General features: G+C 35.0%; 1 protein-coding gene across 2 annotated transcripts in view; it reads left to right on the top strand.

Moving 5' to 3' along the window:
• Positions 1–23,435, top strand: part of ROCK1 (Rho associated coiled-coil containing protein kinase 1) — a 153,870-nt gene that overhangs the window by 38,125 nt on the left and 92,310 nt on the right. For both annotated transcript variants that reach the window (XM_037158389.2, XM_037158388.2), the window contains exons 3-9: positions 9,565–9,665; positions 10,398–10,535; positions 13,053–13,228; positions 15,300–15,384; positions 16,915–17,059; positions 17,391–17,529; positions 20,190–20,281. In XM_037158389.2, the coding sequence (XP_037014284.1) occupies positions 9,565–9,665; positions 10,398–10,535; positions 13,053–13,228; positions 15,300–15,384; positions 16,915–17,059; positions 17,391–17,529; positions 20,190–20,281 (876 nt within the window). The remainder of the gene's footprint in view (positions 1–9,564; positions 9,666–10,397; positions 10,536–13,052; positions 13,229–15,299; positions 15,385–16,914; positions 17,060–17,390; positions 17,530–20,189; positions 20,282–23,435) is intronic.

The raw sequence follows: 23,435 nt of genomic DNA, 5'->3' as shown, positions 1-23,435 counted from the left end.
CCATTATAGTTGGAACCCTTGGACTACTTTCTCCAAATCTTTGGTGTATCAGTACATGAGCAGTTCACTTTTTCTTTCTTTGGAGTGAATTCTAGGAATTGCTGAGTCAAAAGTTGTATCTAGTTTATGTTTTCATATATTGTCAAAATGCAGTTTTATACCACAAGGTGAAATAGAAATCAGAATTTTAGCCCTGACCAGCATGGCTTAGTAGATTAGGTGTTGTCCCATAAAACAAAAGGTGGCAGGTTCGATTCCCAGTCAGGGCACATGCTTGGAGGGCAGGCCAGGTGCTAAAGGCAACTGATCATGTTTCTCTTACACATCGATGTTTCTTTCCCTCTCTTTTATCCTCCCTTCCCCTATCTCTAAAAATAAATAAATAAAGTCTTTTTTTTTAGGTCAGAGTTTTAAATTGGAGTCATAAAATTGAATACATTTTCCAGTATGACCTAGGATGTTATGAAATCTTGCAAAGTTATTACAAATAAAGTGTCAATCAGATTTTTTTAAGAATGGTTAAATATCCTCTTTATTTACTTTGTATTTATTTTGTAATAAATTTACAGAAAAGTTACAAAAACAGTAGAGATTCTTGTATGCTCTTCACTCATCTTTCCCTAATGTTACCATCTCATATAAATATGGTACATTGACAAGACTAAGAAATTAAAATTGGTACATTACTGGTAGCTAACTACCTATTTAACTCAGTTATAGGTTTCTCCACTAATTTTTTTTCTTCCAGAATGCAATCTAAAATACATTGTATTTAGTTGCCATTTCTCCTTAGTTTTCTCTAGTCTGTGAGAGTTTTTCCATCCTTCCTGTTTTTATAACCTTGACAGTTTTGAAAGTTACTGATCAGATATTTTGTAGAACATCTCTCAGTTTGAACTTGTGTGATGTTCTTCAGTGATTAGCCTGGGGTTATGAGTTTGGGAGACAAATGGGTACCACAGAGATGAAGTGAACTTCATATCACATTATATCTGAGATATATGAGATATGATACATCATGATGTATCAATGATAATGTTAACTATTATCACTTGGTTTAAGGTAGTGGTTGCCAGGGTTCTTTCCCTTTTTTTGACTATTTTCCATATCTGTACTCTGGTGCTTGGAATTGGGTCCCTAGTCCAGCCCACACTCAGTGGAATGGGGATCAATCAGCCTCACTTCTAGATTTGGAAGGCTACATATTTTCTGTCCCAGAGCAAAAGTTTTTGATTTTGATGTTTCTAATTTATCAATTATTTCTGTTAAGGATTGTGCTTTTGGTATCATATGTAAAAATCATTGCCAAACCCATGATTGATTTTTTAACAGCTTCATTGAGATATAATTTATATACTATAAAGTTCACCCGTTTAAAATATATAATTCATTGTTTTGTATGTGTGTTTAGTATTGTGCAACCATTACCACAATCACTTTTAGAACATTTTGCCAACTCGAAAAGAAACTCCATACCCATTAGCAGTCATTCCCCATTTCTATCCAAGCTCCTCAGCCCTAGGTAATGAGTCAAGTATTTTGTCTGTACTGATTTGCCAATATAGTCACTTCCTATTGGTGGAATCCTACTATCCGTGGTCTTTTGTGACTGGCTTTTTGGACTTAGCATGATGTGTTCAAGTTTCATCTGTGTTGTAGCTTGTACTTTATTCTTTTTTATTTGTCAAATAATATTCTTTTATATGTGTTGGTATATACCAAAATTTTGTTTTGTTATCATTCATCAGTTGACAAACATTTGTATTGTCCATTTTTTTGGCTATTATGAGTAATGCTGCTATGAACATTTAAAACATGAAAACATGTATGGACATATGTTTTCATTTCACTCCACTTCTAGGTATGATATGATACCTAGATAATGCTATGTTTAACATTACATGATATATTTGATAATGCCGTTTTAACATTTTGAGAAACCCAAGATTGATTTTTAAATGCATACTTTTATTATTTTGGAGTAAATGTATGTGGCTTCTCTGTTATTCCTGAGTAGATAAGAGCTGCATGTAATTGATTGTCTCCATTTATACAAAATATCATTAAATGTTTTTAATATTTTAGTAAGAATCATTGAACTCATACATACATCATGGACATAACCATGGATGAAGTATGGTTTTCATCATTGAGGAGATGGGAACCACAGTCTAAAAGAAGAAACATATAAACGACTTCAGTCCAGATCGATAGCTGACATCTAGGGAAATAGTGGTGTCCTAGAGGAGGAAGTCATCCCATATGCTTAAGAAGATCAGGGATGGCTGAGCAGGAGATACAGGATTAGATTTTGTATTACAGTAACTTGGTCAGATAAAGTGAGGCAATTCATTTTAGGCTGGTGATCAACATCTGCAAAGGCATGGAGATGTGAAAGCAGTAAGGCGTTGTGGGGAGTTGCAAGTAACTGGGTATTGCCAGAGCATTGTTGGGGAGAGTATCTAAAAATAAAGGACTGAATCAGACAGTAACAAGATCTAAAAGCCTTTTTATTCTGTGTTGAAGAGTTTGGATTTTTTTCCTGCTTTTTTTCCTCAAATGGGCTATATGCGTGGGTACACACCATATACTGGCAAAATATGACACATGTTCCTGGAGCTTGGATTTCATTTAAAGATTTGGGCTTAAAACAATTTTTTAGCATCAAACAGATTTTTTTAAAGATTTTATTTATTTATCTTTAGAGGAGAAGGGAAGGAGAGAGGGAGAGAAATATCAATGTATGGTTGCCTCTTGTGCATCCCTGGCCGGGAACTGGCCTGCAACCCAGGCACATGCCCTGACTGGGAATCGAACCGCAATCCTCTGGCTCGCAGGCCCACGCTCAATCCACTGAGCTACACCAGCCAGGGCCAGATTTTTATGGGTGAATATCACATTGTAAATTTTCCAGTTAAATATTAGATCATTGTAGAGCTTATACGGGCTGCTTTGACTACTCTTAAAGTATTCAAGGTATGTGGGGTTAGTTTAGGCATTTGATCAACCAGTATACTGTGCATAGCTTTTATTACCATATTTTATCTATTTTGACACTTCAGAAAACTACCTAATAATTAGGATATGTGTTACATTCTACAATGATATCTAAAATGATGGTACATTTTATAATCTAAAATCTTAGGCTAGACAAAATAATATCTTTTCTTCATTAGAAAGCAACGGACTCATTATAGAAAACTTGAAACATAGAAAGTGTGAGGAATAAAATAATCTGTAATTCCACCACACTCAGGGATGAATGATGCAGTTGAATATAAGGGGAAAAAAAGGAGTCACGAATGTTCCCTAGGTTTTTGCCCCTAGCAAAATTGAGCCATCGACTGAAATGTGAGATCGTGGATAGAGGTTTTGGGTGAGAACATCTCTTTCATTTCACACAGTAAATTTGTGATGTTTGTTACCCAAGTAGATACATTTTATAAGCAGTTGAATATATAAATCTGAAGTTTGAGAGGTCCGGACTAGAGATAAAATATTTTAGAGCTGTTGATATGAAGATGGTTTTTAAAGCCCTCGAAAGAAATGAGTGTAGATAGAGGAAAAAACACTATGGAAGACTGAGCCTTGAAATTGGAGGGGAATGAAGGGGGGGAATAGAACAACTGTAATGGCATAATCAATAAAATATATATTTTTTAAAAAATCTGGGAGAAGAGAAGGAACCGCAACGGGGAGGTAACCACTGAGGTTGAAAAAAATATTCTTAGTATTATCCAGAGAATGTTGTATCCAGGAAGTAAAGTAAGTACCAGGGGAGAGTGGTAAAACTGTGTCTAAAGCTGCTGATACATTAAGATGAGAACTGAAAATTGGTCATTGGATTTAGCAACATGCTGGTCATTTGTGACTTTGACAAGCAGTTTTGGTTGAAAGGTAATGGCCAAAGCCCACCCAGAGTGGAGTTAAGAGCATATGTAAGAATGATTTATAAATAAAGAGTATACACAACTTTTGAGGAATTTTGTTTTAGTGGAGTTGAGTAATGGGGCAGTAGTTGGTGAGAGAATTGGAATCAAGATGTTTCTTTAAGATGGGACTGAAACAGCATGATAAGATCCATTTAGGAAGGGGAAAACTTGGTACAAGAGAAAGGGAAGAACTGCTAAAACGATGTCCTTAAACTAGTAGAAAATGGTAACATCATTGGTAGAGGGATTGATGTAAGATAGCGTTATTCTCCTATAGTAAAAGGTGAAGAGATCTTTCAAGCAGTAGCATATGAGGGCACATGCTACTGCTTGGGGGGAAAAAAGTTATGATAATATCACCAATGGAATGTGGTGCCCTTATAGAGGAACTGGATCTCCATTAAAGCAGAGCTTGGTAAACTACAGCCCACAGGTCGGTATGATAGTAATTCTGTTCCAGTTTCTTCTGATTGCTTAATTTGTTTCAGGGTGGTAGCCAACAAGGACATTAGCTATGAATATCAGTGGGAGAGCTGTGGGAGATTTAAGAAAGTAGGAAATGTGCTCTCTGGCAGAGTGGGAGAGTGAACATGATTACCAACCAGAATTAAGGGCCAGCTTTGTGGTTATGAATTTAAAGTGGGGCCCTGGCCAGGTAGTTTAATTGGTCAGAGTGTCATCTAGATGCACCAAAGTTGTGAGTTCAATATCTGGTCAGGACACATACAAGAATCAGCCAGTGAATGCATAAGTAAGTGAAACAGCAGTGTTTCTCTCCCTCGCTCTTACTCCCTCCCTCTCTCCCTCCCTCCTTCCCTTCCTCCTTATCTCTAAAATCAATTAAAAAAATAAAGTGACATCAGCCAATACAATTTTATGTATTTATCCAGATATATTCAACTGCATGGGTGCTGACATAGAGTTAGTTGGAGAATTGGATTTAACTAAGATTATGTTTTTGCCAAACTAAGTATAAGAGCCAGAGCATTGAAGGTGTATGCAAGCAAATGATTATAATAATTGAACATGAAATTTAAGCTAGGTAGTAAGAAAGAGAAGTTATCAGTGCAGTGAGGTTTAGTAAAAATGGGATAGGATCAGAGAATTGAAGGTCTTGGTGGGATTGGGGATTGTTGGAGTTGAATTATTAGCAGAAGTAAGCAGCAAAGCTATGGGAGTGCTTAGAGAATATAAGATTTCAAATTGAAATTATGGGAGGATTATAATTACTGTTAATGAAAATGACCATGGAAATGAATGGCTGAGATAAGATAGAGGACAAGATCATTGAAGGAGAGAAATGAAAGGTATTGAGAACCTAGGTTATTAGAAATGTCACCTATGGGTATATTAAAATCTTTAAGAGTTAAAACAGGAGAATATTAAAGAAATCAGTAAACGAGGAATTAAAATTATCTAGTAATAAAATGTGGTGACCTAAGGGTCAATAGTTGACAGCAACTATGAGAGGTGGTAGGAGATATAACCTAATAAAATAAAAGTCAAAGCTGGGAGATTTAGAAACGCCAGTGGAGTTCACGTATCCTGCTTTCAGGGCCAGTGGTATAAGGCAAATGTGAGGTTAAAGGAAACCACTTGAAGGCTGCAGGGAAAATGGTGCTCTCAGAGGGAGCTGGGTTTCCATCAAAGCAAGGGTTGGCAAACTACAGCCAAAAGGCCAGATCAGCTTACCACTTGCTTTTTTATGGTTCATGCACTAAGAATGGTTTTTATATTTTTAAATGATTAATAAAAAGTCAAAAGAGTAATCTTGAAAATTACATGAAATTTTGATCTCCAGATCTATAAATAAAGTTTTATTTGGAAATAGCTACATTCATTCTTTTATCTGTTGTTGTGACTGCTTTTGTGTGATGGCTGGGTTGAGTAGTTGTGACAGAAATCGTGTGTGGTGTTGTCATTGCTTCACACTGTAAATCACAGTGACATAGTTATTACAACTTGACAGTGTTCCATGTGTATCAGCATATCACAGATTTTCTTTACTTTTTATTGCTTACCCATTGTGTCAAATTAAAAAAAGAAAAGTGAACTTTGTTGTCATTTTGAAACATAGTGGAGTGTAGATTATTTTATCAAGTTGGATGGCAAAGCATGGTGTTTATTGTGCATTGACACTATAACTGTGTTATGAAAATATAATGTACTGATACTCAGGTGAAGTCATTGACATTACTAGAGTAAACAGTCATAATACTCCCAACTCCAGAAAAGCAGCAGTCAAAAAAAATAGAAAGTTAAAAATGGAATATCTCATCGCAACAGAATTTTCTTTACAAAAGTTAAAATGGAATATGAGGCTGCAGCCTTACATAAGTTTTCACACATCTTATTTGTTAGCCAAGCAGGGAAAGCTCTTCACTGATGATAAATGCAGCAGCAAAACAAATGCTCTTTTACAAAAAGACAAACACTTGCTCAAGACTATTAGCTTCAATGGAATACTACTCAGCCATAAAAAGAAGAAAGTTTTCCCCTTTGCTGTAGCATGGGTGGAGAACAATATGCTAAATGAAATAAACTAGTCAGGGAAAAACGGATAACATAAGATTTTACTCATATATGGAATCTAATGAATAAACTGAACTAACAAATAGCATAGAGACAGACTTATAGATGGAGAGCAGGCTGACAGCTCTGGTGGTAGGGGGGTTAAGGGGTGCAGGGGTCGAGCAAAAATGACCTATGCACATGGACAGCAATGTGGTAGTTGCATTGGGGAGGGGGGAATAAACGGAGTAAATGGTAATGGAAGAAATACAGTGAAAAAGATACAGTAAAGATTAAATTAAACAAATTTTTTTTTAAAAGACAGCTTTTTGACAAAAACAGTTGCTCAAAGAATTTAGGCCATTGGGAGCAGCTTCAAGTCAATTAAAAAACAGGACAAACAGTTTTGATTACTTTGTCCTGACTCTTGTTTATTTGAGAAGTCAACTACTGACTTTAAAGTGACTACAGAATTATCCTCAATGTATAGTTTTCATGGAACAAGTACAGACAAGAATATTTTTAAAGAAGTTGAGAAAACACTAAGTACAACTGAAGTGGAGTGTGCTAAGATATGTTACAAGTAATGGCAATTAAAAATACGTATGGTGCAGAAAAAGGCTTAGTTGGACAAACTAACAAAGCTTGTGAAAACAAGGTATTTAAAGCCTATAGTTATTTATTGTATATACATCAGCAGGAACTTAATGGAAAAATTTGAATCTATCATGTGATACTGAATTACAGTGTCAGTAGTAAACATTATTCATTCATCACCTCTAAAAGTTTGTCAGAAATTCAAGCTGAACATCCCAATTATCTTAGCATACAGCAGTATGAAGACTTAGTGGTGATAGTTTTTATTGTGGGTTTTTTTTTTAAGTTAAGAGCTGCCGTGAACTAAATTGTCCCCCACCCCAATTTCTGTGCTGAAGTCCTAACCCCAGCATGACTGTATTTGGAGAGAGGGCCAATAAGGAGCAAATTAAAACTAAATAAGGTCATAAGGGTAGGATTCTGATTAGACACAAGTAGTGTCTTTAACCTGTGTGCACACAAGAAAGAAGTATGTGAGGACACAGAAAGATACCAGCTGCCCAACAAACCAAGAAGAGAGGCCCCATCAGAAACCAGAAGGGCTGGTCCCCTGCCTTGGACTTCCAGCCTCTAGAACTGTGAGAAAATTAATGTCTATTATTTAAGCCACACAGCCTATGGTATTTTGTATGGTAGTATGAGCAGAGTAAGACAAGAACCAAAGCAAAGTTTTTTCTGAAAGAAAAGAACCACTCTCAGCTATCATTGAATTTTTATTGAACACTGATTGACTTTGGAAACAAGTTTTTGCTCCAGACTGGATAATGTTCTCAGTAAATTCAACTTAAAGGCAAAATCACAATTTTATGTAAAACAAATTTAATAGTCATTTTGACAACTAATATTGTTTGAATAACAAGTAATACCAAGCTGCTTTATAAAAAATTTCCTGTGCTGTCAGAAATTAAAACAGGAAGCAAAATCTCCATTCTCATGTAACTTTGCAGCAGATATATTTTCTGAGATCAAAGTGTAGAATTTATAGTCTGTTTATGGCTCTAAACCTCATATAACCAGAGCCACGGATCCTTTCAGGCTATTACATAATACATCATTCTGGGTCAGGCCTTTATGTCTTTCACATCCTGAGATGCTTTAAACTTTATTGTGACAAATATTTCTGATGGTTAAATAATAATTCTATAACTACTGGCCTGTAGGTTAAGTTCTAGCCCCTTAAACCAGTTTGGGTCTCTCCAGCCTCTCCTGCTAATCATTACCACAAACTTGATACTTGAGCAACATAGAATTTCTTTTATACAGTTCCTCAGTGCCTTGCTTGTATTGCCTGTCAGCCTGTAGTATTTTGTCTTTTCTTCTCCCGAACCTAACTGCTACTCTTCATGTTAGAGTCATTTCAGGAGTCTTCATCTCCAGAAAGTGTCTTTTAGTAGCCACCTCCTTCCTAGGCACAGTTGGGTTAGGTGTCTTCTTTAATATACTCAACAAATTATGCTTATCTCCCTTATTGTTTCCAGTGTTTTGTTTTAATTACTTTTTTGCACTGTTTCATTTGCTACAGTTTGAATTCCTTAAGAGTAAGAACTATGTTTTAGAATTATATTTATGTATCTACAGGGATTACTATAGAGCCCATATGGTAGACACGAATGTTTGTGTAGAAAATTAATTATCATCCACATCATCCTGTTGTATGTTGCAGTAGATATGTAACCTAAAATTAAATGTACTTATTTTATCTTTGTGTGAAAATTTGTTCTGTATTGCATGTGTTTATTGGTCATTATGAACACAAACACTTGGGTTGAAATGTGAGTTTAATAAGAAGAAACAATATTATATGCGGTTTTTATTAGGAAGTGGAACTTAAGTTTAATAGCTGTTCTGTATTTTGTACAACTCTGAAATGTGAAGCTTTTCCATGTAAACTCTTGCCAGTGTTGACTGATGTGGATTAAAATAGCCGTATTTTAATCTATGACCAAATTAGGAATAGAATATCTATCCAGTGGGGATTTGTAAATTATTGTAGTTTGTAGCATGACAGGTTTATATAAATAATTTCAGTGATTCCCACTGTTTTAAATTAAAATCTAAATTCAAATGGAGAAATGTAATGTTACAAGTAAGTGATTCTTTAATATGTTTGCCTTTGATATCTTAAGTTACTTTTTATCTTTTTTAAAGGATTATCAAAACTGATAAAAAGAAAATTTTATCAGTCTAAAATGTCTACTCATGGTCCCTCACTTTAGATTTGATGTGTACTTAGAATACCAGTAGCTAATAAACTAATTGTTCTTAGTGTGTGTTTATATTTGCTTTCTAAAACATTCTGTCAGATTTTAATGAAAACATTTTAATAAAGTCAGTCCAGAATTTATTTAAAACAATTCTATGTACATTGAACCTTTCACTATTTGGTAACTTTACACTTTACTATGTAGTAATTAATTCTCAGTGAGTTTCTTTGTTTCATTGTTTCTCAAGAACATAAATGTGAAATAAACAGTGTTAGTTGTAATGCTTTAGTGACTTAAAATGAACTTTTCTTTTCATGCAGATAAAGACACAATAAATAAAATTAGAGATTTACGAATGAAAGCTGAAGATTATGAAGTAGTGAAGGTGATTGGTAGAGGTGCATTTGGAGAAGTTCAATTGGTAGGTTATTTTAATAAGGTGAAAACACAATGCCTTTTTAATAATAAAAATTCACTTGTATTTTTAACATGTTATTTAGGAAAATATCATTTTTATAAAGTTGTTGCTTTAAATTGCTCTAGAATCAGGGATGTCCAGCCCACAGCCCACAGGCCATGCGGCCCAGGATTGCTGTGAATGCGGCCCAACACAAAATTGTAAATTTACTTAAAACATGAGATTTTTTTTTATGATTACGTGTCTCAGTGTATGTAATGTGTGGCTGAAGACAACTCTTCTTCTTCCAGTGTGGCCCAGAGATGCCAAAAGGTTGGACGCCCCCTGCTAGATATTCTGCCTAAGGATATGAAAGTTCAGAGTCTAATTCAGTAGTGTAAATATTTTCCTCATATGTTCATGGGTACAGAAAAGGTTTCAAATATTATAGGAGACACCTTTACTCTTAATATTAGATTAAGTTTTATAAATAGGCAGCATGCATACCAGGGCGGAGGAGGGGGGAGTGTACTGTAATATAGGAAATCAAGATTTTTTTCTAACATGACTTTGCTTCTGCTAATTAAAGCTTTGATATTTAATTGGGATAAATCAGCAGAGGAGAAGGAAAAATAGCTTAGAACAATAATGTTAAATTTAACAAGTTGTTAAATTACCAAATGGTTTTAAGAAACTGTGAGCTTTAAATTTAATGTTAATGCAAAAGTTTATTGTTTTCCATTTTCAATTTTAAAGGTAAGGCACAAATCCACCAGGAAAGTATATGCTATGAAGCTTCTCAGCAAATTTGAAATGATTAAGAGATCTGATTCTGCTTTTTTCTGGGAAGAAAGGGACATCATGGCTTTTGCTAACAGTCCTTGGGTTGTTCAGGTATGATATTTCTTCTATTTCATTTTTTTCTATACTAGTTTGTAACTAAACCTATCTGAGAAGCTTAGTTTGTTTTCTTGAAGAGTAATAGAGAATTCATTGACAATTACAGAATTGTCTGCTATACCATTATTTTTTAAATCATAAAGTTTAGTTTTATTGACTTGTCTCCAGGAGGAAAGACCAAAGCAAAATAATTATTCTTCTGTAGAATTTAAATATTAGAAATTTTAAATATTATTTGATTTGAGAGAAGTCATATATTTTGATACTTGTGCTTAATATTGAAATTTAAGCTTATTTTCCAAATATGAGATCTTATTTTATTTATTTAACTGTCTGTTCATCTGTTTGTCCTTATTTTGTGGAGAGGAAGGAATGGAAAGAATGAGGGAGATAGTGAGTTAAGTTAGGCCTCCAAATAATACTGTATCAGCTTTAGGCTTTTTGTGGAAAGAATAATGAGTAGTTTTATGTCCTAGTCTTGACTACCCCAGCCCTATCTATGAAGCCGTGGCCAAGTTATTTACATCTCTGGGCCTCTGTTTCCTTGCTTAAAAATGTGAATGTTGGCTTTGATTGGTTATTTTAAACTGTGGAGATACTCAGGTGAAGTCATAAAGGACGAGCAAGAATTTTGGGTAGGTTATAATTCTGGGTTTTCTGTTTCTGCCTCAACTAAAGCAGGTCATTGTTTTGTTTTGTTTTGTTTTTTAATCTTTCTTATGTATTGGGATCCTTATGTAAGATTTCATAAAGGGGAAGGAAAGTTTCTGGTTTTAAAAAAGAAAAACTATTGGGCTAGACCATTTCTAAATTCCTAACATGTATTTTTAGATTGATTGATTGATATTAATTAATGAAGCATATCGTATCTTAGCATACTAGTACTTGGGATAAAAAGGACATGGAAAATGTTTAAGATTTACATAATGAGACTTTTATGCTCGAATGTCTGCTATGTTTTTGTTAGCTGTCTATATCATGGTTTCCTGGGCTCAGTTTTATGACATTTTGGGCAAGACAATCCTTTGTTTTTGCAGGCTATTCTGTGCATTTTAGGATTTTTTTCAGCATTCTGGTTTCTACCCAGGTAATGCCAGTAGTAGCCTCTCCTGCCCCACTCCCACGTATCAGTTCTAATAACCAAAAATGTGTTCATATAGTATTGATTATCCCCTTGGGTTGGGGAACAGGGAGAGGCAATTATAATCTCTAGTTTGGAACCACTGATAGAGAAAAAGCCCCATGTTCTGTAGAGTTAAGACATGATATAATTGTTACTTTGGGGGTTAAATTTATAATTTATATACTCAAAGCTTTATTTTTCTTGATGTATGGTCTATAAATAAGCTGCCACCAATATGAACAGTTTCTTTAACTATGGTGCCCAATTGTATATCTGGGATACCCATGACAAACCATTGAGTTTCTTAGCTTTCTCAAAATATATTTTTAATTAAAATAATTAAACCTGTAATTAAAGTCATTAAACACTTAAAAAAGAAAACATAAAAGGAAAGATTTTTAAAACATAAGTGATTAGGTAAATTAGGTATATTTTATCTAAGGTTTATTTTATTAATTTTACTTGTATTCATTCTAATCTCTGTTTACTTAAAATGTTTTTGTGTTAAATTGCTCCTTTTTTTTTTTTAACTTCAACCCTGGTCACATAATAAATACATTTATGCCTAGTGTTCTTGCCAATTTCATTCACATCAGTGGACTTTACTCTTGCTGCTTTGACTGTAGCTGCTGCCCTCTTCCTGTTTCTTTGTTAGTTGTTAGTGCTTCTCCTATTAACTGCTATCATTTATTGAGCATCTATTTTACTAAGTGCTTTCTATATTTGTTAATTTTTTTAAAACAACTTTGAAAGGCAGTTAATACCTATCAGGTACACCTCCAATTTACAGATTAATTTATGCTTTATTTATTAGACATTTATTAAGCATTTGCTGATTGCCAGACATCCATTTGGTGACTGAGCAGCAGGTATAAAGTCAAACAGGATATAGTCCCTTACATTCTTCTATGAGAGATGATAGTGACAGAGACTCAAGGAGGTTAAGTAAATTGCCCAGTCACACAGTTAATAAGAGACAACTGACAATGTAGTCCAGTTTACATTTCTTGAGAATGTAAAATTCTCAATTTCTTGAGAATTGCAGCGTTCATACAAATTAAAGCAGTAAACCCCGCTAAAGCACAAGTTGAAATAGAACCAAAATATTTCTTTGTTTAGGAGAGTTGTATGAAACTATTATAGTTTTTAATTCTAACTACAAAATTTAAATTGAGATAGAAATACATAGCGAAAAAGTCTTCATCAAAATCCTTAGAAACTGTTAACAGTTCCTTTGCATATGCAAGGGACTTTGTGGTATTTATGTTTGTGTTTGTTTCTATTGTTTGTGCAATTTGACTAATTAAACCCTTCATTAGTATTTTTGCCAATTTTTAAATGAGACAGTTTTGCCTGAACTTAATGAATTATTTTTTATATTTGTATAGCTTTTTTATGCATTCCAAGATGATCGTTATCTCTACATGGTGATGGAATACATGCCTGGCGGAGATCTTGTAAACTTAATGAGCAACTATGATGTTCCTGAAAAATGGGCACGATTCTATACTGCAGAAGTAGTTCTTGCATTGGACGCAATCCATTCCATGGGTTTCATTCATAGGTAAAGATAAAAGTGCTTTAAATTTTCTCATTGGTTGATGAGAGAAGCTGAAAATACTTAATCATTTCCCACTCTAAATTCACCTCTTCTCCTTTTACATGACATGGGTAGTATTTCAGAACTTAAAACTTTTAAATTTGTAGTTTTAACATTTCAGCTTAATGTTAATGTAAGTGTACTTTTTACTGTCCCTTAAAATGAGATTATGTAGCTTTTATTTGGTGTTCTGGAAAGCAAAATTTGTAAGTTGGTTTTCTGAGGTATGTGCCAGAGTGTTAGTTTTCATTTTTTAGTATACAAGTTAATTTGCTTTTGATTATTTTTATATATAACTTTTTACTATACAAATGAATTTGCTTTTAATTAGTGGATATATCATATTGTTAGAATAATAATTTTATTTGTTCTGCAAACACTGTTTGAATCTCTTACCGAACAGAGATCCGGGGCAGGGGGCAATATTTGGCCCACCAAGGGGTGCCAAAAACTGCTACAGAACAACAGGGGCCTCTCCCAAGGATGGTATATTAATACCTACTGGGCTCGTCTGTCTGTGCCAGAGGAAAGACATCTCTCAATGCCAGAGATTTGTGAAAAGGAAAGAAAAGGTTTATTTAAAGCTGCACAGACTTAAAGTAGTGACCCGATGTCCCCATAAAAATATCAAAGTACTTTAGGATAACAACAGACACCCACAGTGCTTCCTTCTCCCCCTGCCCTAATTCAGGGTACTGTATCTCAGAAAAAGAAGCACATGTCTGTGTTTCAGGCTGCTGGCACCATTAGCTGTGTCGCTGTCCAGGCAGGATCTCCAGTTAATCTAAAGTCATGTGGCACCTTCTCACGGTCCACTGGCAAGAGTTTTTCATACCCATTTTTCCAGGCAAAGTCTCTCCTGCTTCCCAGGCCACTCGGCCAAAGGGAGCATCCCAAAGCTGCATAGGCCTCTTCTGCCAAAGCTGCAGGGGTCCGCACTCTGCCAAAAGTGTGTGGCTTTTTTTCTTCACTTGGCTGCAGGGGTCCCCACTCTGCTAAAACTGTGTAGCTCTCCCTTTCACCTGAGCAAGAGGGGGCCCTCACTGTGCCCAAAACCTCATGGTTCTTCCTCCAATGGCTGCTGTGTCCGGGTTTAAATCCCTGCACCAATCTTCCTCTGTACCCCTATTTCCAAATTCTCCCACGATCAGTTAACACCTGCCAGTATTTCTGTATTATTACAAGTTTACTGGGCTGCCATTGTGAATCTGGGCAGGTATGGCCCCATGTCCTAGAGCCAATCTCCAAGCTCCCACGCAGGCACTGTAACTCGGGGGACCTGCCCCCCAGTTACATCTTGGGGGGAAGTGACTTCATCCCCCTAGCTCCAAGCCTGGCCACAGCCATTTAATATATCCAAGTGACCCACCAAAGGCTATAGATATGTTAAATTACCATGCCATGGATTAGCTGCAAGACTGTGGCTGTAGAAAACAGCCCTGCATGTTCCTGCTCCATGCATCCCTTCCCCCAACTCACACCTGTGGGGGAAAGGGTGAGGACATCTTATATGTCTCTCCAATATTTCCTAGACAACTTGAATTCTGGACACCATTCCAAATCTTTTTTTGCCCCACCCCACCCCCCTTGGCTGCACCTAGTATCAAACCCACTGTGCAGTTGCTATGTCAAGTTCCAAGGGTACAAAAGTGACTTAGACCCTGTCCTGGAAATATTTATGCACTTATTTTGAGAAGTGTGTTTCAATTACTTTTTATTTCTAAGTTTTAGATTTTTTATGATTATTCTCTCTCAAATGTTGTGACACACCCCTTCCACCCACCCAGAAGAAACAAACTCTTAGAACAAACTTCTACTTAGAAGAAAGGAGAATATTAGGTGTCTCCTTCTGAGTCATTAACATATAAAGAATTTTCCCTGATGAAGTTAAATGTCTACATGTGCATAGAGAGCACATACAGGTCAAAAGTTTCTTAGCTACATTGAGTGAGGATAAGTAGACTAAAATAAGTGCTTCATATAATTTTATCAGTGTCTGATCTGTATCAGAAATGCTCTTTTGTTTCCCCCTCAGAGATGTGAAGCCTGATAACATGCTGCTGGATAAAGCTGGACATTTGAAGTTAGCTGATTTTGGTACTTGTATGAAGATGAATAAGGTTAAATAATTAGATTTTAATTGATTTTTTGCTAATACAAGACATATGCTTTTTAGAAAATGTTATAAAAATTTACTAATCATAGCTGGACTTGTACAGAATTGATGTGACTTGTCTTATTTGTTGAAATAGATGTTACTGTTTCAATGTTGTATTAGTAACTTGTGATTTATTTTTTCCTCTCTATTTAGGGTAACTGTAGATTGCCAGATTTACTAAATCCTTTATAATAAATGTAATATACTACTGGTAACTAGAAATGGAAATAGTCCTTAAAGACTACTGTCAATATTAAAATTAGAGTTCCATGGAAAGCATTATGCTGAGTGAAATAAGCCAGGTGGTGAAAGACAAATACCATATGATCTCACCTTTAACAGGACGAGCAAGCAAAATAAAAACAAAAACACTGAAATAGAGAAGGGGAGGGGGACAGGCAGTGACCAGAGGGGAGAGGGGAGGGAGTTTCAGGTGAAAAACGGAAAGGATTTACAGGAACTAGTATGAAGGACACAAGGACAACAACTAAGGGGGGTGGAAATGGGAGGGAGGTGGGGAGCACTGGGACGGTAGGCTGGGATGGGAGTAAAAGACAGAAAACTGTATTTGAACAATAATTAAATTTAAAATTTTTTTTAAGAAAAAAATACCTAAAATTAGAGTTCCATAACTATTAGATTTCAATAATGTACATATTTTTAGTTAGCCTTCTAGTAAATATCTTACTATTTAGGGAATCAATCTTAAAATATACCTATTGTCACTGTTTATATTATCAGTAACATATATAGCTGAAGTAGCAAGTATGCTGCTTTATTTTTAGTTGGAACAGTTTATATTCTTTGAAAATTATCACAAAACAATATTCAGGAAGTTGTATTTATTATTTTAAAAGGAAATCACTGGTTAGAAGGAAATACTACTTGAGAGTTTTTTTATAAACATTATAATTCTATTGCATTAACACCAGCTAAAATAAATAATAGTTATGTATATATATTTTTTATGATTAAAATATATGTTAGATAGATATTCAGTGTGCTTACCACCATCATGCCCTTTTCCCATGCTTCCCCCAATATATTTGTACAGTTGACTCTTACGTGTGTTCTTCAGTTTCAAGCATTGTTGAATTAGGTGGCTGTTTCGGTAAAAACAATGAAATCAGCATTCGTATATTAATATTATCAAATGATTTATCCTATGAGCCCCTCAGTCTTACTGCATTAGTTTATATACTTGCTCTCTGCTGTTAAGATGAGATCATTATATTGGCCCAACTGGGTATAATAAATGTTGGCAGTGTGTCTAGTATTATTACAAGATGAAAATCACTTATGTATATACATACATTTGAATATATTCTGTATAATACATATATATGATTAAGCTATTTGTTCATTTTTGTTAGTTTTGCATTACATTTTGATATTTTTTATAGCTCAAAGATTTAGAGTTCTGCAGACTATGTCATTTTAAATCATTGAGATTTTGTATTCTAATCCAAATTTGACCGGCATTTCTTTTTAGGAAGGTATGGTACGATGTGATACAGCAGTTGGGACCCCTGATTATATTTCCCCTGAAGTATTAAAATCTCAAGGTGGTGATGGTTATTATGGACGAGAATGTGACTGGTGGTCAGTTGGTGTATTTTTATATGAAATGCTTGTAGGTAAGTAAAGAGAATTTTGTGTGTCTCTAAAATAATCGTTTATCCTCAAACTTACAACTTAGTTTTTTCTATTAAGATATTAGAAAGTATTGATTTTGCGTATAGGAAACAAATTGATGCAAATCTACTTTGTGTGTTTTTAAAAGCTATTTGGAAGATTAAAGCAACTTTTTAATATGTATTTCTTTTTACTCAATAAATAAAGTAATAAAGAGTAATAAAGATTACTCTCTATATAGTGATCTTTAAACAGGTAACACTGACCCTTCCTTTGAAACTGTTTTTTTTAATGTATCTTATTGTGCTTTTGTTTTTCTTGTCATATTTTCAGGCGATACACCTTTTTATGCAGATTCTCTGGTTGGAACTTACAGTAAGATTATGAACCATAAAAATTCACTTACCTTCCCTGATGATAATGACATATCAAAAGAAGCAAAAAATCTTATTTGTGCCTTCCTTACTGACAGGTAAATAATCTTAACATTGAATTTACTTATATTTATCTTAAGGAAATTCTCAGTTTGCTGTTTAGTTTTTGACATCTATATCTGAGAGCCTGTGTTTACAGTATTGGAATAAAAATATTGCCATTTTCACATTCATTCATTACAGTGAAACCTAATATAACCTTATAGTTGTTTGCCTGCCTTTTTTGGATCTGTTTACTTGCTTTGCCTATGAAAATGAGATACAGTATATCTTTTCTGACAGACCAGATGATCTTTTTATTCTGTTAAATTTGTAACTTGGTTTAGTATAAAAATGGTGGTATATATTGAGTCTGAGATTTTTTCTAACATGTTTACATCTCTGAAATTAGACTGTATTTTACAAGCAATGGCATGTATTGAGTTCATTGGGAAAATTTTTTTCCTAGTGGTAGAACAGTGATGATGCACCTTCCAGTTGAAGCCATTTAAGATAACACTGTATTGTATAATTGAAATTTGCTGAAAGAGTAGAACTTAAGTTCTCACACAGACAAGAAAAGGATAAGTATGTGAGGTGACATATATGTTAATTAACTCACTGGGGAAATTCTGTCACAATATGTACATGTGTCAGATCATCATGTGCACTTTAAATATCTTAAAATTTTATCAGTATACCTCAGTACAGATGGAAAAAAGATGTAATTATGATATATATGATTTTAATGATACATATGATATATATTGAAATTAAATAAATAGTGCAAAGATATAAAAAAGGATATTTCTTACCTCCTTCTTTCTAGAGATAATCATTGTATAAATGTATATGTGTGCATGTGTTTTAGAAACTAAAGTAGCATATTATACATACCCCTGTGGTTTAATTTTTTAATTTAAACATCAGCTAAATGACTTAGAACTAAGATTTCACATAACATTGTGATTGTATATAGTTAATTTAAATACTAGGGAGGCCTAGTATTTTTTAATTTGTTTCAATTTCAGATTTACACTAATTATTTAAATTATCCTTCTTCAGTATGTCCCTTAGAACCTGAAATTTATAATTTTTCAAATTTTTACATGTTAATGTAATTACTATGTAGATATAGGTGCTGTGCCATGTTAGGTGCTAGGGATATTGAAATGAATGAGACACACCTGCTATTCACTACCTTGTAGTCCTTTGGGGGAAAAAGACAAGCAAAGGAGACACTTACTGTACAGGGAGATATATACTCTAAATTAAGCAGTGTGTGCCATAGAATCATGGATAGGTTCCCCCATCCAGTCTGGGAGAGTCAGTGAAAACTTTTTTTTTCTTTTTTATCAAATTTATTAGGGTAACATTGGTTAATGAAATTATATAGTTTTCGGATATACAGTTCCATAATACATCATATGTATATGGTATTGTGCATTCTTCTCCCCAAGTCTCTTTCCATTACCATTTATCCCCTTTATACCCTCTTTGAATTCCCCTACTTCCCTTTTCCTCTAGTAATCACCAGACTGTTGTCTGTGTCTATTTATGGTTTTTTTTTCTTGCTTAATCACTCAACTTTTCACCCAGCCCCAAAACTCCCCATTCCCCCTGTCAGCTTTCAGTCCGTTCTCTATTTATGGGCCTGTTTCTATTGTGTTTGTTAGTTTATTTTGTTCATTAGATTCTACATATGAGTGAAATCACATGGTACTTGTCTTTTTCTGTCTCATTTCTCTTAGCATAATATTCTTCATGCTGTCATAAAGAGTAAGATTTCTTTCTTTTTTACATCTGAGTTAATTAAATGTTGTAAATGTACCACAGTTTTTTTATCCAGTCATGTATGTAACTGGTAGACTCTTGGGCTGCTTCCAAATCTTGGCTATTGTAAATAACACTGCAGTGACATAGAGGTGCATATTATTCTTCCAAGTTAGTGTTTCAGATTTCTTCGGATATATTCCCAAAAGTGGAACCACTGGGTCAAAAGTCAGTTCTATAGTGAATAGTTCTTTGAAAAGTATCACATATCTAAAGCAATTTATCTTTTAACTCTTGAAAACAATTTGGAATTTGGGTTTTCTTGTTGCTGATAAGTACTCTACTGGAGAACAAAAGTTACTGAGTTCCTCTCTCAAAATCAGCTAAAGGCACATCTTTAAATATTATGTGTTCACTCAAGATGCCAGGAATCAGTAACTTGTCCCAATAAAAAAATTCAGTTTTGTAGTAATGTCAAGAATTAGGTACTGGTTTTTAACTGGTCAGAAATATTTGATAAATTATAAAATGGAAATTTTATTTAAAATGCGTTTCTCACTTTTTATTAGCTTCTGGTCTGAAGTAAAGTTGCTGGATGCAAAAAATGTATAACTACCACTATTTTAAAAACCTACTGAGAAAATTTACTGTTTTATTCCTTATGCTTATGAACCAGGATGAGTGATTCATCTGATTATCATCAACAGAAAGTCATGAAGTATAAACAAATCTATGTTTTCTTATATACTTGTTCTTTAAAAATTCTTAAATATTCTCAGCCTTTAACTTTTTTAAGCTGAAAATCATGCTGACAATGAATATAGACCTATGAATATACACCTATGTTTATTCTGTACAGATTTAACATTGTGCCCACAAATAAATGTGGACAGATTATAATAATATCTTAAATGATTAATAACTTTCCCCCTCCTTCTCTATTCAGAGAGGTAAGATTAGGGCGAAATGGTGTGGAAGAAATCAAACGACATCTCTTCTTCAAAAATGATCAATGGGCTTGGGAAACACTTCGAGACAGTAAGTTATTTTTTCTTGCATATTAAGAGAGAATATTTGAAAGTAGTGGTAGTAGTCTGTTGAAATTCCCTTGCTAATATATTTGTGTTCCTGATGAAAATCTAAAGTACATGAGTATTATTCTAACTTAGAGAGAATATTTGATAATATTGTGAAAATTATACTGCTACCTCTCAAGATAGATGAAATTTTATACACATAATTGAATTGGGTTCATCAGTTATAATTTGACCTTAGTTGAATTACTTTGTTTTCTGTTGGTTTCTTTTCCTTTTTTTAATTGATTATGCTATTACAGTTGTCCCAATTTTCCCCCCTTTGTTTCCCTCTATCCAGCAACCCCTACACCCTCCATTGATCCCCCTCCTTTGTTCATGTCCACGGGTCATGCATATAATTTCTCTGGCAACTCCATTTCCTATACTCGCTCTTAATGTGTCCCTGCCTCTTCTGTAACTACCGATTTGTACTTTGTAATCCCTTCAGTTTTTTACGGAATTGTCCCCACACCCCTCTCTGGTCACTGTCTCAGTGATTTCCATAACTATGATTCCATTTCGGTTCTGCTTGTTTGCTTAGTGTGTTTTTTAGATTCAGTTGTTGCTAGTTATTTATTGCCATTTTAATATTCATAGTTTTGATCTTCCTCTTTTTCTTAAATAAGTCCCTTCACCATTTTATATAATAATGGCTTGGTGATGGTGAACTCCTTTAGCTTTACCTTGTATGGGAAGCACTTTACCCTTAGATTGTAAATGGTAGCTTTGCTGGATAGATTAATCTGGGTTGTAGGTCCTTGTTTTTTATCACATTGAATACTTTTTGCCAGTCCCTACTAGCCTGCCTAGTTTCTTTTGAGAAATCAGCTGACAGTCTTAAGGGAACTCCTTTACAGGTAACCATCTGCTTTTTCTCTTGCTGCTTTTAAGATTCTCTCTTTATCTTTAACCTTTGGCATTTTAAATATATGTCTTGGTGTGGTCCTTTTTACATCTATCTTGTTTGAAATTCTCTGAGCTTCCTGAACTTGTTTGCCTAATCCTTTACCACTTGGCATCCCTATGATGTGAATGTTGGAACATTTTGGAAGTTGTCCCAGAGGCTCCTCACACTATCCTAAATTTTTTGGATTTTTTTTTCTTGCTGTACTGATTGGATATCTTTTTGTTCCTGAAGATCCAAATAATTTATCTGATTCTTCACTTCATCCACTCCACTGTTGATTCTCTGTAAAATGTTCTTTATTTCAGTTAGTATATCCTTCATTTCTGCTTGGGTTTTTTTTATCCTGTCGAAGTACCCACAGAGTTCCTCGATCATCCTTATAACCAGTGTTTTGAACTTTGCATCTGATAGGTTGCTTATCTCCATTTTGGTTAGTTCTTTTTTTGAAATTTTGTTCTGTTTTTTTTTCATTTGGGTCATATTTCTTTGTCTCTTTGTTTTGGCAGCCTCCCTGTGTTTGTTTCTATGTATTAGGTAGAGCTGCTTTGCCTCGGTGTCTTATGTAGTAGGTGTCCTGTAGGGTCCAGTGGTACTACCTCCCCTATCACCTAAGCTGGGTAATCGAGGTGTGCCCTCTGTGTCAGTTGAGTATTCCCTCCTCTTGTAGATGAGTCTTGATTGTTGTAAGCAGGTCAGTGTGGAGGGTTTACCTACTTTAGATAGCTGGTAAGACTGGCTGTGTCCACTGGCCAACAACCACCTGACTCTGGCTTGTGGCAAGTGACTGGGGGATGCTCCAATGTGGTCTATAACTCCTCTGTGTGCACAGGCTCTGGGGTTACCTGGGTGGTGCATTCCAAGGTCAGCCTCCCCCTTTCTTCTCTCTGTGGCCCCTTGGCTAAGCTTAAGCCATCTACAGATGTCTGCTGCTGGTGCTGGACCTTGGGGTGCTGAGAAAAGGGTATAGGAACTGGTCTTAGCTGTTGCTTGTTTGAGCAGATTTAGGAAGGTCTGAAACCTGTGTCTAGCCCAGCCCTTCATATGGAAAAACCATTTTACCAATTTGTGTGGGTCTGTAAGTTGGATGGGGCACATTGTCAGGGCGGGCTTAACCTTGTGATGCCGGGTTGATGGCAATCTCCGGGTTGATGGAGATTCAGATATAGTTCCTCTGCACTGTGGCTCTGTGTGAGGGAGAGCTCAGAAAAGGTACAATGGCTGCTGTCTGCAGTTCTGCCTGGGAGGAAGCTGTACCCCCAGCTCTTGTGTGATGCCAGATACTTTAGTTCCTCCCTGTATGCTGTGGGTGCCCTTCAAGGTACTGCCCTAGTGCTAGAGCCCGGAAAAAGTGAGTCTGAGTAAGTTCGTATATGGTGCAAGGTCCATTAAGAGTAGAGGGCTGAGAATCCCACAGTTTATTCCACTGACTCAACTCCCAGTGGTTTTTACAGTCAGAAGTTACGGGGACTTAACTCCTGGCACTGGAACCCTGGGTTGGGTGATCTGCTGTGAGACTGCTATCCCTCATGCCCTAAACATCCCTCCATATTATATCCACCAAAATGGGTTTGAGACCAGATGGTTCTGTGTCTCTGCCCCTCCATCCCCACTACCCATCTGGATGCATGTGGTTTTTTTAATTCCTTAGTTGTCAGACTTCCATACAACTTGATTTTTCTGATGATTCTGAGTGATACGTGTTTTGTAATTTAGCTGTAATTTTTCTGTGGTTATGTGAGGAGGCTAGCTGCATTTACCTATGCCTCCATGAATTGCTCTTTGTTTCAGACATATCTCATTGTGGAAGAGTCAATAAATAAGAATTAATTAAAATGTATTCCTTGTGCAAATACAAGTTATTCTTTCATTTTTTACTAAAATCTAAAATACAAGATTCTATTAATAAATATTAGTGGAATATTAATTTGTGTAAGGATATAGGAAATCGTGGTATACTCGATTTCCCTCAGGCTTAAAGTTTGCAGTTCACAAATATGTAGTGTGGAAAAAGTTAATTTTCATCTAGTTTAGAACATTTCCCTATTTCAAAACAAAGTTAAAATTATAAGATTTACAGAAAACCTTGTTTAGCGTAGTTCAGTCAAAGTTATAATGGCACCAAAGTTCTCATCATCTTTGTGAATTTGGGAGTCCAAAATTACTTTTCCTCTATTGAAGTCTCAGGAATTTTCTTCCCTTTTCTTTAGCA

The sequence above is a fragment of the Artibeus jamaicensis genome, unplaced genomic scaffold, assembly GCF_021234435.1.
Source record: "Artibeus jamaicensis isolate MK-2021 breed Jamaican fruit bat unplaced genomic scaffold, CSHL_Jam_final contig_354, whole genome shotgun sequence".
In the NCBI taxonomy this organism is placed as follows: Eukaryota; Metazoa; Chordata; class Mammalia; order Chiroptera; family Phyllostomidae; genus Artibeus; species Artibeus jamaicensis.
Note: the sequence above shows the minus strand (reverse complement) of the source record. Positions and strands in the feature narration are given on the sequence as shown.